The sequence below is a fragment of the Macaca nemestrina genome, chromosome 15, assembly GCF_043159975.1.
Source record: "Macaca nemestrina isolate mMacNem1 chromosome 15, mMacNem.hap1, whole genome shotgun sequence".
NCBI classification, from domain to species: Eukaryota; Metazoa; Chordata; class Mammalia; order Primates; family Cercopithecidae; genus Macaca; species Macaca nemestrina.
The window spans coordinates 103,961,908-103,976,460 of NC_092139.1; the positions used below are offsets into that span (position 1 = coordinate 103,961,908).

A 14,553-nucleotide genomic window follows, 5' to 3' on the forward strand; every position below is an offset into this window, starting at 1 on the left:
ATGTAAACATGTCCTCTGGATAGCCATTGGCCCTGGCTCTCATACAGAGGTCTACAGACCTCCATGATGCACTGCCCATCACCAGCCACTAGATCGATGTGGCACCAAATGTGACTTAGCACCTGTGGAGGTGTCGATGAGGCCCCAGGTGAAGAAGACTCAGCCCCAGGTGGGCTCACACTGCGTCACCCACCTTGCATCATACTCCTGTAGGCGGTGTCTGTGATGGCATAGATGTGAGGGGGCATCTCGTGCCTCTTCTTGCCCTTGTACATTTCCACAATCTCTTCAGAGTAGATGGGCAGGTTCTTGTAAGGATTGATGACCACACAGAACAGGCCTGAATAGGTCTAAAGAAAAGAGCGGCAGATAGGAACGGGTTAGGAAGTCTGATTCTCACTAGTGTACAAACTTCGCAGCAAAATATCTGCGGCTTCAAAGGACCTGAGTCAGCCTGACGTGAAGGCAGTCCCTGATGGCCCTTGCTCCCAGTGGCCCAGCTCCCACAGCCCTGTTGCAGGTGTGGAGCACCGGCATCCTCCTTCTGCCCTGTAAGTGAAGATCCTTCCTCTCCACTGCAGGAGTGCTCCAGCCTCATAGGTCATTGAGTGTGTGTATCCACCAGGCAAGGTCTGTGCCCAACGGACAGCAGAAGTCCAGTTACAAAACTCAGATCCGAGGACAATGAGAGATGTGTTTGTCATCGTGAGAGAGGCATAAACAGAAGAGGGCTCAGCTGCAGTGCAGCAAACTGCAGAAACCCAAATCATTCCACACTGAAGGACGCTGAGAGATAGTGAAGCTTACACCTTTCTAGCACTGGAAAAACGCACTGTGTCCTAAACCAATTAGATCTTTTGTGGGATACTGGGAACCAGACAGACACCTCTTTCTCTGGAATCTTCTAGAGACATTCACAAGCAAATCCCTCAAAAACTTTAAGACTATTTCACGTTCCCTGTGAGCTTTCTCCAAGACTTCTTCTCTGGAGGGGAACACAATTAATCAACATCCAGGCCGGGCGCGGTGGCTCAAGCCTGTAATCCCAGCACTTTGGGAGGCTGAGACGGGCGGATCACAAGGTCAGGAGATCGAGAATATCCTGGCTAACACGGTCAAACCCTGTCTCTACTAAAAAATACAAAAAAACTAGCCGGGCGAGGTGGCGGGCCCCTGTAGTCCCAGCTACTCGGGAGGCTGAGGCAGGAGAATGGCGTGAACTCAGGAGGCGGAGCTTGCAGTGAGCCAAGATCCGGCCACTGCACTCCAGCCTGGGTGACAGAGCGAGACTCCGTCTCAAAAAAAAAAAAAAATAATCAACATCCTTAATGTGAGGTACCTAAAATACACCCAATACTCCAAGTGTGACTTAATCAATTTCAAATAAGACCCCCCAGAGTCAGATATCCTGAGTTCAAATCTCAGTAAGGGTAAGGTTCTTAACCTCTCTCTCCCTCCATTTCTTGATGTGAAAAACGGGGACAGGCAGAGCTCTAGACCTCATTGGGTGGTTAAGAGGATTAAATGAAGCGCTTACACAGCAGGCAGCACAGCCTTGGAGAGTAGCTCTGGGCAGGTCAGGAGAATCATTTCCAACAGCAACAGTTTACACACATCTGTCCTTCCTCATCTTCAGGTAAATACACCTTACCTTGTGACTGCCTCCGTGTCTTCAGGTAAATATACTTTACCTTGTGACTACTAATTCTTTTTCTAATAAACTTCCTGTTATTTTTTTCTCCCAAGATCCCTCTCCCCCATCAAAAAAAAAAAAAAAAAAAAAAGACAGAGACTCCTAATAGCTGCGCAAGACTCCCAAGACCACCCAGGTGGTAGGTGCTCAGTTGGGGGACGCAACTCTCTTTAAGAAGCTGGAGCAACCCAAGTACCCTCTTCCTAAGAAAATGGGCCTGAGGGACCCAGCGAAGTGAGGCCAGGGCTCCACGCACCACATCAACTGCGGCCCTGCCTCTGTGAAGTGACGATGGAAGGTCACAAGGCATTGGGCAGAGCTGGGAGCAGACTCGGGTCTCCAATGCCAACCTCCTTGGTCATGGAGGCCGGTTCTCCAAGCTCCTTCCAATCCTCTGTTTTCTCCATCACAAGTGGCCTGCACCTTGATTGTTCATGAAGCAGCCACCAGTCTATGCACTATGGGGTCAACCCAGCCCCCTTGACCTGTGCCCTGTCCAGTCACTCCAAAACTGGGGATGGATCTTGTGGCTGAACCCAAAGACAGGGTCCACACAGGAACCAGTCATGAAGAGAAGGCTCTTCTCAGGCACTGGCCAAAGGCTATTGGCACAGGGAACTTCCAGGCAGCAATTAGACTAAAGGCAGAATGCAGAGGGCCCCACCAACCACACAATGGTATGTATTCAAAACAGCAGAGGCCAGATACAGGGGCTCACACCTGGAATCCCGGCACTTGGGGAGGCCAGGGTGAGAGGATCGTTTGAGGCCAGGAGTTCAAGACCAGCCTGGGCAACAAAGCAAGTCTCCATCGCTACAAAAAATTAAAAAATAATTAGGTGGGTGTAGTGGCATGCACCTGTAGTCCCAGCTACTCAAGAGGCTGAGATGAGAGGATCACTTGAGGCCAGGAGTTCGAGGTTGCAATAAGCCATGATGGCAATGCTGTGCTCCAGCCTGGGTGACAGAGGGAGACCCTGTCTCTTAAAAAGAAAAGAGCAGCTGAGCTTAAAAATGGACAAACATGTTTGGCTGCTTGGAAAAAGGGATGCAGGGCCCTTGATTTCCTTTCTTCCTGGGATAATTAGTCACTTGTTTTCCCTCCAACTATTCTTTTCACAAGAGACCAGGAAAGCTCTGAGGCAAAGAAATGCAAACACAGTATTGGCAACCTACGGGCCCGGGCATTTCAGGAGGAAGAGAAGCGGGAGCCTATTCTGGTTTTCCCTCTGCGTGAATGTTGAATGGGGACAAGACAGAAGGCCAGGGAACAGCAAGGTCACCCCAGGAGCTCAGAAACAATCAAGCTTTGTTCCTGGACTTTGAGAAAACCCACACTCTAGGAAATCCAGCCCAGGAAAATCAAGGACACGTGGTCGCACACTAAGGGAGTGCCATGGAGCCAGATGTTTGGAAACAGCTGGTGCTGACAGCAGAAGGGGACTGCGGGTCATTAGGACAAGTCTTTCTGACAGCTGGGTGGGCAGATGGTCCTGTGGAGTGGTCTACGGGAGCTCCAAGTTCTCTGGGCTAATCCCATCAAATCAGTGATGATGGAGCTAAGCCCTGTGGAATGAGCACTGAGGCTCAGGTGGGAGGAAGGAGATTCACTGGATGCTCGTGGAGGCAAGACATCGAGCAAAGCGGCTTTGCTCCCACGCGGCGCGGCCACGCCATGGTGCTGCTCCATTCACAGGCCACAGAGGCTCTTTGTGCCCATCCGCCCCCATCCCAGGGCCTCACCCCCTGAAGAAAAAGACAGAGCAGCTGTGGCTCAGAATTAGCCACGCCGCCCACAATGCTGGGCAAACAGGCTGCACGAAGGCTCCTGAGGTCATGATTTGGAAGCTTGATGGAGAGATAGACCGTGAATGAGGCAGCACCTCCTGCCCAGGCGGCCCCGCCCAGGGGCGCTGACATCTTAATAGCTCTGCACCTGCTGGGGTCTCCACTACAGTGACTGCAGAGGCCATCAATGGGCCTCTTAGTGATGATGCTTAGAAGAAGGCTGGTAAGAGGCAGGAACAACTGCACACCAGAGGTGACAGCAAGGAAGCGAAAATGAGAGTTAATGCCTCCAGCCAAAGAGTCCTGGAGAAAAGGCGTAGGCACTACCCACCACGCCCACCCACAGTAAAATCTCCGCGTGTGACTTGCAGAGGAAAGACGCAGCCACTAACACTGAATATATCTGAATAATGACTGTTCCCTTTTGTGGGAGGGAAAGGCTCTGTGCAGGCTCAGGCAGGCTCAGGTGCTCCGCTTGTTTTAATTCATATCCAGTGGATCCCAAAAGAGACTCAAGTTAAAAAGGCACCAATAAAGAGCTAAGCAGAGGAACAGGAGTTACTTTCACTTATAACACACATCAGCAGCCTGAGTCCAGGCCCCCAGGCCCTGCCCCGAGCCAGGTGCTGGCTGGGCGCTTTAGAAAGTTCCCGTGGAATCCTTGCAGATGAGAAAGTGAGACTCCATGTAGCTATGTCTCATGGTCAGTACGGGGTAGAACTGGGATTTGAACCAGGTCCTGGAGGCTCCAACTGTAGCACTTAAGGGCTCTGCTTTACCGAGCAGAGGCCGTCTCAGCTTAGTGGCACAGCAGAGTGGGGGTGACATAAGCTATAAAGCCTGCCAAGAGGAGCACCTCTCAATCCCAGACAATGAGGCTGCAGCTCCCATGTCACCGCCATAGACACTGTGCTTCCTTAAAGCACAGTCTGTCATTCATTTATTTGCAAGTCACTAAGTCTGAATTTCAGTGGTTAATACTCCTTAGGGACAGGGGCTTTTAATTTGGTCCACATGATAATCTCATCAAGAAACAGATGAGACATAATTGGGCTGAAAATCAGGAACCCAAGTTCCAGTCTCAGCCTGGCCAACACCTGGCTGTGTGACCCTGCTTAAGTTCCTTGCTATCGGCCGGGTACAGTGGCTCACGCCGGTAATCCCAGCACTTTGGGAGGCCGAGACGGGCGGATCACGAGGTCAGGAGATCGAGACCATCCTGGCTAACATGGTGAAACCCCGTCTCTACTAAAAAATACAAAAAAAAAAAAAAGCTAGCCGGGCGAGGTGGCGGGCGTCTGTAGTCCCAGCTACTTGGGAGGCTGAGGCAGGAGAATGGCGTAAACCTGGGAGGCGGAGCTTGCAGTGAGCCAGCCTGGGCGACAGAGAGAGACTCCGTCTCAAAAAAAAAAAAAAAAAAAGAAGGCTGGGCTTTAAAGGAGACTGTTCCACATATCTACTTGTTGATAGGTCCTTGATGAGCCAGGCTCATCCCCAAAGGGTGGGCATCAATGGCAGAAAACAAGGACCTCGTTGTCACAGACTGACACAGACTGATTTAGCAATCAACAAGGAAATGCAGTCCTTGTCAGGAATTCCGGGCAAATAAAATACCCCATGGCTCCACTGAAGGCTTTAGCACATTGCAGCGCACTCAGAAGCATGAGTCTACCTCGTAGAAATGTGCTTAAGTCTTTCTGAAATCATACAGAAAATTAAACAGCTGACCCTTTGAGAGCTGCTATCTCTGTAATGGAATGAGCCTGCCACCACCTCCTTTTATTACACATGTGATCGTGAGCAAAATCCCTCAGTCTGAAAGTTGGTCTTCCCATCTATAAAGTGGGAAGGCCATAATAGTCTTTTCTCTTTTTTTTATTTGAGACTCTGTTACCCAGGCTGGTGTGCAGTGGTGCAATCTCAGCTGACTGCACCCTTGACCTCCCAGGCTCAAGTGATCCTCCCACCTCAGCCTCTAGCAAGTAGCTGGGACTATAGGCACGCCACACTATGCCCAGCTAATTTTTCTATTTTTTGTAGAGATGGGGTTTCGCCATGTTGCTCAGGCTGGTCTCAAACTCCTGAGCTCAAGCAATCCTCTCGTCTTGGCCTCCCAAGGTCCTGGGATTGCAGGCATGCACCACCATGCCCAACCTATAATAACCTCTTCATGGCTTTTTTCCTCTAGGTCAAAAACATTTTGAGGACTGTTTTATTCAGCCCAAAGTTCAAGGTGGCTAGAGCAGCATAAAGAAATAAAGAGCTATTTTAGGAATAATAACAAGCAGATATTTCTTTCCCACTGGGGACAAAACCAGAAGGAAATATCTTTGAGTTGAACAGAGGAATTTGAGGTTGATATTGGACAGGACTTTGTGATCCCAGAGCCTGTTGCCTCCAGGATACATAAATGCTCATCTCCCTGTCTCCTAACTTGGTGATGGGCTGTCTTTCTGCATTTCTTTCTTGCCAGAAGAAAGAAAATGACACCCCTGATCTGCTGCATGTGCTGGCCCTTTGCACACGCTGGACTCTCAATACACTCCCCCTTGGTCAAGCCTGGCAAGGGACCAGCACTCAAGTGCTGGACAGAGTCCCGGAGCCAAGTCTTACTCTTGGTGGCTCACCTCCGCTCAAAGTATACTCCCTAGTGAAGTAAGTCACACCAACATGCATCCATAAAGAACAAGATGGGCCAGGCACAGTGGCTCACGCCTGTAATCCGAGCACTTTGGGAGGCCCAAGCAGAAGAATCACTTGTGCACAGGAGTTCAAGACCAGCCCTAGGCAACATAATGAGACCCTGTCTCTAATAAAAATATAAAAAATTAGCCAGGCGTGGTGGCACAGGCCTGTAGTCCCAGCTACCAGAGAGGCTGAGGTGGCAGGATCACTTGAGCCTAAGAGTTTGAGGCTGCAGTGAGCTGTGATCATGCCACTGCACTCCAGTCTGGGCAACAGAGCAAGACCCTGTCTCAAAAAAAAAAAAAAGATGGCAGAGATACCAAAAACGGGCTTGGGGCAAACGGTGAAGGGAGAGGGGATCTGGTGGCGCAAGAGGAACAAAGCAGGAAACCAGGAGATGGCACTCCCTACTTTAGAAGGAATCTACTACATTTTTAGAGTGCAAAAGGCTTATTGGAAAGAAATCAAAGAGATAAAGCTATTTTTAAAAATATTTTTAAAAATAACATATTTTATCTTAAAAAATATTTTAAATGAGATATTTTATTTTAAAATATATATATAGGCCGGGCGCGGTGGCTCAAGCCTGTAATCCCAGCACTTTGGGAGGCCGAGACGGGCGGATCACGAGGCCAGGAGATCGAGAGACAATCCCGGCTAACACGGTGAAACCCCGTCTCTACTAAAAAAAATACAAAAAAACTAGCCGGGCGAGGTGGCGGGCGCCTGTAGTCCCAGCTACTCGGGAGGCTGAGGCAGGAGAACGGCGTAAACCCGGGAGGCAGAGCTTGCAGTGAGCTGAGATCCGGCCACTGCACTCCAGCCTGGGTGACAGAGCAAGACTCCATCTCAAAAAAAAAAATAAAAAATAAAAAAAATAAAAATAATAAAATAAAATAAAATATATATATATATCTTTTTTTTTTTTAGATAGGGTCTTGCTCTGTTGCCCAGGCTGGAGTGCAGTGGCCTGATTTCGGCTCATTGCAAGCTCCGCCTCCCAGGTTCACGCCATTCTCCTGCCTCAGCCTCCTGAGTAGCTGGGACTACAGGCGCCCGCCACCATGCCCGGCTAATTTCTTTTTGTATTTTTAGTAGAGACGGGGTTTCACCATGTTAGCCAGGATAGTCTCAATCTCCTGACCTTGAGATCTGCCCAGCTCGGCCTCCCAAAGTGCTGAGATTACAGGCGTGAGCCACCGCGCCCGGCCATAAAAAATATTTTTAAAGATATTTTTAAAAATAATTAAAATTTTAAAAGATATTTTTTAAGATATTATTAAAAATAATTAAAATTTTTAAAAAGAGGCTGGGAGCGGTGGCTCAGGCCTGTAATCCCAGCACTTTGGGAGGCCAAGGTGGGTGGATCACCTGAGGTCAGGCATTCAAGACCAGCCTGGTGAAACCCCATCTCTATTAAAAATACAAAAATTAGCCAGGCATTATGGCAGGTGCCTGTAATTCCAGCTACTTGGGAGGCTGAGGCAGGAAAATCACTTGAACCCGGGAGATGGAGGTTACAGTGAGCCAAGATCACGCCATTGCACTCCAGCATGGGCAACAGAGCAAGACTCTGTCTCAAAAAAAAAAAAAAAATTAAAAAATTAAAAAATTAAAAAAGAGAAGGAATCTACAACATTGACCTGAACCTTCATATCTCCACCAAAACTTGAGGACAAAGGCCAGTGGGTGGGCATCCCTCAGACAGGGCCATATTCTTCTCCCTACATATGTTCTAAAACACGCTTCCTGTTTTGTTTTTGGCTGCAAAGGGAAAAGAATAATGTTATGGGAACATCCCACTAGGATGTTCAGATGTCAAAGTCCAAGGATGTCACCCCAGCACTCCTTCCAGACCCCTTCTCCACCAGAGAGCCAGGGCCCAGGCATGTGAGGGTGATGGGAAGACCTGGCCCGCCCCCACTTGGAGTCCTCAGACCCATCCTGCAGGGTGCCAGGGCAGCCACTTACGTAGATAAGCCCTGAGTAGTAACGCTCCTTGAGGTTGTGCAGCACTGAGGCTTCGTTGAGGCACGTGAGCTCCGCCATATCCTCCACCTTGGAGAACTTGGGCGGGTTCATCTTCTGGATGTCATCCTTGTTCACCTTCACCTTCTTCCCGTTCTCCACCAGCTCCACGATGGCCTCTTCGCCCACCTCCTCCTTGAGGCTGGCTGGCTCGAAGCCACTCTTGTCGGAAGGCACCCATACCAGCTTCTTGGCAGCCCAGTCGGCCTGGGCCAGCGGGTTATTGATGAAGTTTTTATCCACATAGAGATACTTATCGGCAGCTTGCTGTGCCATGGTGACTTACAGCCAGGACCTAAGGGGGAGGAAAAAGACAACACATTACATACAACTACATCAGCCACACGAGATCACTCATACGCACACCTCTTCTCTTTGCAAACTGTATAGGATTAAGACGCAGTAAAACTCTGTATAACCAGGCTGTACAATTTTCTTGCTCCACACTTTTGGGATAAAGATGTGCATCACTGAAAAAATAAGTTGGGTCCAGGACAGTGGCTCATGCCTTTAATCCCAGCACTTTGGGAGGCCAAGGCAGGCGGATCACCTGAGGTCAGGAGTTCAAGACAAGCCTGGCCAACATGGCGAAACCCCATCTCTACTAAAAATACAAAAATTAACCAGGTGTGGTGGTGCACACCTGTCATCCTAGCTACTCGGGAGGTTGAGGCAGGAGAATCGCTTGAACCCAGGAGGCAGAGGTTGCAGTAAGCTGGCTCACATCACTGCACTCCAGCCTGGGCAACAGAGAAACAGGCTGATAGCAGGGATTTTGTTAGCAATTAAAGGTAAGGTGTATCACCCTAGGGTCAATACACAATCAAACAAATCCATCAAGAAAACTATCGTGCCAAATGAACGTAACAAGAGTCTCCAGGACAGATGCAATTCAAGTCGCTATGCTACACATACAAAGGTACCAAAGTAGCCACACAGTTTAGGAGAATTTCCAACAAAAACAGGTTTCTAATCAGCCAAAAAAACGCAACTGACTACAACCCCATATGGCAGAAGTTTCCAGTTTAAAAAACTTGTTCTTATTTCATGAAGTCAACTAAGACAAGAGAAGAAAATAAAACACCAATATATGTTACCACCAGATTTGAATTCCATCTTGATAAGACAGCCCAAAAAAAAGCAAAGAGAAAAGATGCCAGGTTCCAAGAAACATGTAGAATGCTAAGAGTGCTTCCCTCTGGGGACACTAAGGTCAAAAGTGACCCTCACAATTCATGGGCCAAGAGAACTTAAGTTCATGTGTGTTTGCTTTTTTCAAAACTCATCAGCAAAATGAAGATATAAAATAGGCTGGGGACGCTGGCTCAGGCCTGTAATCCCAGCACTTTGGGAGGCCAAGGCGGGCGGATCACCTGAGGTCGGGAGTTCAAGACCAGCCTGATCAACATGGAGGAACCCCATCTCTACTAAAAATACAAAATTAGCCAGGCATGGTGGCGCACGCCTGTAATCCTAGCTGCTCGGGAGGCTGAGGCAGGAGAATCACTTGAACCCGGGAGGCGAGGGTTGTGGTGAGCCGAGATTGTGCCATGGCACTCCAGCCTGGGCAACAAGAGCAAAACTCCGTCTCAAAAAAAAGACATAAAATAATAATGCCGTATAGATCTGTGTGGTTTTATACTTTATGAAATGCTTTCACACATATTTCGCTATCTCGAAAGGTCTTTGTCATAACAACTCTGTAAACCAGGTAAGGTATATATTATTATCACCAATTTACAGATGAGGAAACAAGTTCCCTGGATGTAACGGGCTTTTCCATAGTCATTCAGTCCTGTGGCCTTTCCACGGCTAACACAGTCGTTTTTCCTGCTCAGAGGCGCAGGCGGGGATCACCTGAGGTGGCTACCATGGTGTAAAACAGACTCAGCTCGTGGCCACCAGAGGAGGCAGCCCAGAAGCTCACTGCCCAGCTCCCGCCGGGAAATCAAGAAAGATCAGGAAGGTGCTTTTTTTCCCTCTGAGATCAAGCCCCCTCCCCTCAGGCCCTTGCAATTCAGAAAGTCCCCAGATCCAAATACGGAATACCATGGGCTTTCGTGCTTCCAGATTCCAAGAGGGTCTTGGATCCCAAGGAGGCTAGGGGCATGGGAGAGAAAGAACAAAAGGAAAAGTCTAGGCTGCCCAGAACTTTTCATCTGGGCTCATTAGCGGTTTTCAGTCAAGGCCGAGGGGCTCCCCTGGACTCACTCCAGGAGGGGCTGTTTTCCAGGAAAAAACCCTGTTTGCTGGCTCCCTTTTGCCAGAAGGGATGCAAGTCCCAGGAACAGAGCTTGGCGGCGACACCAGCTACCCCGGCCGGTGGCTCTGTTGACATTCCCAACACAGGCAAACCCCACAGACCCTTGTGGGGACCAGGGGGTTACATCCACTCTGCAAGGACCACCCTGAGACCAGGCCAGGCTCAGAGAAAGTCAGAGCAAACAAGACAGGAACAGTGGCTGTGAACTGCCTGGCCGCCCCGTCTTTGCTGCGGGTCTGAGGTCTAGGGTCTACGCCAGGAGCAGCCCCCAGGGCACCACCAGCTTTTTTTCAGCTGTCTGCACTTCCACCCTGGCCAGTCCATTCAAGCAAATCCAAGGTTTCTCCCCACCAGGTAAATCCTAGTTGTTCTTTGCCTCCCTACCATGTGTCTGACCACTAACTAGTCAATAGGCACCCCTAGCGTCCCAGCACCCAGGCTCCCCAAAGTCTCCCCATCGCGTCCCTGCCTGCTCAAGACCTTGCAGCAATCACAGAACACAGGTCTCAGGGGCTGCTGGTTCTCAGCCTTTTCATAGACCCCAAACCCACGAAGGATAACTCCATGAATAGCAGAGAGAGACTCACTTGAACCCCATGCCCCAAAATCCTAAGTATGCTGCTGACCCCACCAATGAAGGCATCTGAGGACGTCAGTGCCCCTCATGAGACTCCTACCAAGAGCAGAAGGGGCAGGGGACAGTTACTAAGTACCTCCCAGCACCAAGCTCCGTTTATTCACCACCTCACCTAACTGGTAACCATCCTGGGAAAGAGCTGTCTCAAGATTCATAATTCATAAACTAGGAAACAGATTCCCCAATTCATAAACTAGGAAAAAGACTCAGAAAGGGCAAGTCACTTGTCCAGAGTTGCCCAGCCCAGGCATGGAGTGGGATGCTAACCCAGGGACACCTGGCCCCTGTGCCTGGCCTCCTCCCAGAACACTTGTGCCTGGGGTCCCTTGGAAGCCAGGCCGGCACTGGAGCTGGGCCCTAACTGTCCCTATGAGCTGAGTGTGATGTGGGGGGTGGAGAGGAATGCATTCCAGAGTGTTCAACAAATATTTACCGGATGTTATCGGGCAGGCAGGAAGGCTGAGTGAGCCTTCCCAGTGTGGACCACGTGGTCCATCAAAAAGCAGGCACGTTACAACTCAAGATTCACTCCTTCAGCCCGCTACTGTTGGCAGCAAGCTTGCAGCCCATCAGCAATGGCAGAATGAGCTCTGACCCTCCTCAAACTCTGCTTCACCCCAGCAATGCCAACCCTAACAGCAAAGAACCCATCTGGTAGTCTGGCTTCTCGGCAGCCCATGGCCTCCCTCGGGCTGCAGGGCCCAGGCACTCAGACTGCCCTGGAAATCTGCACTGGAGGGTCACACACATCACACCAGCTGGCGGGGAGGAATTCCACCCAACCAACCGCCCTCAGAGCCTCACCCTGCCCAACTTTCGGGCCTTGGTGGGAGGGCAGGGGACAGTCACAGGTCAGTGGTGTCCACGCGAAGGCTAGCAGAGGCCTGGCCACCAAGCCATAGTTCTTGCAAGAGAGAATGCATCCTGCCAGGGATACCCCCCGCCTCCAAAGACCAAGGCTCCAGCTGAAGGTCACAGCCCCTGCTTGCCTGGGCACCTCCCTCCCAGAACTTTTCATTAAGCAAGGCTGGGCTCTGCTCAGCCTGGCCAAGGACAGGGCTATTTGGTTTCAGCGATTCTGCTAGAATGACGTGGGTTAGCAGCAGCGCCAAGATCAATACACGGGTTAGACCAGCAGGAAGAGCCGCAAAGGTCAGGATAAATAGTGGAGTTTCTATGAAAGTCCCCTCGCCCACCTGGGCAGGATTAGCCGCATTCAATGATGGGGAGCCACAGGGCTGCAGCAGAGCTGCTGTTTCCATCCGTATCCGATGAGGAGGTTCCTGTGCCCCTGGGGACGTGGGGGGTGTGTGTGTGTATTAAGTGTGTTCGGTCAGGTTAATACTCAGACCTCTCTAGGAGGCATGTGAGTTAAACCACCTTATCTATAATCCATATGCCTCATTTATGAATGGAGGATAGTAAAGAGCTGCTAAAAATTCAGTAAGGGTCACGACAGCAGGATATCCAGGAGGCAGTCTATCAAACACAGCAGCCAGCGTGCAGCCACTCCTCCCTACTCTGTCCTGTGCTAAATGGCTGTGCTAAATGGCCTCTTTGAAACTTTTTTTGAGACAGAGTCTCGCTCTGTCGCCCAGGCTGTAGTGCAGTGGCGAGATCTCAGCTCACTGCAACCCCAGCCTCCCAAGTAGCTGGGACTACAGGCGCCCACCACCATAGCCGGCTAATTTTTGTATTTTTCGTAGATGCGGGGTTTTAGGTCAGGCTGGTCTTTAACTCTTGATCTCAGGTGATCCGCCCACCTTGGACTCCCAAAGTGCTGGGATTACACTCATGAGCCACTAGCCCGGCCAAAACTTTTTAAAACTGCCCATAATATAAAGGTTTTTGAAAACAAAAGAAAAATATTCCCCTAAATTCCTAAACTCCCCCTACCACCCTTCCCCTCCTTGCAAAATCAGTTTTCTCTTTCTCTGCATGGTCCTTTCTGGACCTGGTTCGTGGAAACACTTGATTTTTAACTATCAGGCAGAGGACAGAGTTTCAGATTTTGTATTTTCCTTACTTATTATGACTGTTTTCCTGTAGGGCGAGGATTTGCTTGGTTTTTGTTTTTTTGAGATGAAGTCTTGCTCTGTCACCCAGGCTGGAGTGCAATGGTACGATCTCGGCTCACTGCAACCTCCGCCTCCTGGGTTCAAGCGATTCTCCCACCTCAGCCTCCCAAGTAGCTGGGACTACAGGCGTGTGCCACCACGCCAGGCTAATTTTTTTGTATTTTTAGTAGAGACAGGATTTCACCATATTGGCCAGGCTGGTCTCGAACCCCTGACTTCAGGTGATCCGCCCGCCTTGGCCTCCCAAAGTGCTAGGATTACAGGTGTGAGCCACCACACCCAGCCTCAGATTTGCTTGTTAATCAATTTTATGCAACCCATTTTACAGGTGATGATGCAGCAGTGGCCCTGAGAGAAAGCAACTCTACTCAGTCACACAAGCTGGGGGAATGAGGACCTGAACACAGAACTCCTGACTCCAAGGCCTCAATGTCCATCATTTAATAGCTGCATCATATTCTCAAGTGTGTTTTTTTTTAAGGACCACTTACAAGGTTTTTTCACCACCACGCCCAGCTAATTTCTGTAGTTTTAGTAGAAATGGGGTTTCACCATGTTGGCCAGGCTGGTCTTGAACTCCTGACCTCAGGTGATCTGCCTGCCTTGGCCTCCCAAAGTGCTGGGCTTATAGGCGTGAGCCACCACGGCCAGCCTTAGTGTACCATCACCTTCAGACACATTCCCAGAAGTGGAGTTACAGGAGCAAAGAACATACAAACATTTCTACAGTCCTGGGATGTCCCATCCAGTTGTTTTCCAAAAGGGTTGAATCGATGTGCACTGCCATTTGAGCAGGATGTACATGTGAAAGCAACCAACCAGCATCCTCAACCACTAAAACACACACACACACACACACACACACACACACACACACACACACACACACAGAGGAAAGATCTCCAGGGCTCAGAAAGTCCCAAGCTCCTGTGGGAATGGGCAGGCCAGCAAGAGGTTCAGAAGGAAGCAAGCAGCTCTCGCCCCTGGAGATGAGACTGGATCTGGCTGAGGCCATCCCCCAGCGCTTTCCTTCCCGCCGGCTTCCTGCGGGTGCCAGTCCAACTCCAAGAAACCCAAGCAGTTGCCTTTTTAGGCCATAATCGAGCAGGACACAACCAGAGGCTAAATTAGGACTCTCAGGAAATGATGAAACTGAAAGTAAATAGGTTGACCAAAAACATCTTCTTTCAACCCAAAATGTAATGCCTCAATTATTTGCCTTCTCCCCTTCCCCGCAAACATCCATATGGATCTTTTATTTCTCCCTGTTTTCCCAGAGAATCCTCTCCCTCCCTCTCTCCCTCCGTTTCTCTTTTTACTCATTTGTGGGTTTGTCTGGAAAATGAACAGCTAGCACCTTAAAGACAGAATTTATTCTACTC

General features: G+C 49.8%; 1 protein-coding gene across 1 annotated transcript in view; it reads right to left on the reverse strand.

Moving 5' to 3' along the window:
• LOC105464519 (myosin heavy chain 9) overlaps nucleotides 1–14,553 on the reverse strand; it is a 106,968-nt gene that overhangs the window by 58,514 nt on the left and 33,901 nt on the right. Inside the window, exons 2-3 of the mRNA XM_011712493.2 lie at nucleotides 8,137–8,488; nucleotides 194–350 (exon numbers count right to left, since the gene is read on the reverse strand). Coding sequence (XP_011710795.1) covers nucleotides 194–350; nucleotides 8,137–8,469 — 490 coding nt within the window. The 5' untranslated portion in view covers nucleotides 8,470–8,488. The remainder of the gene's footprint in view (nucleotides 1–193; nucleotides 351–8,136; nucleotides 8,489–14,553) is intronic.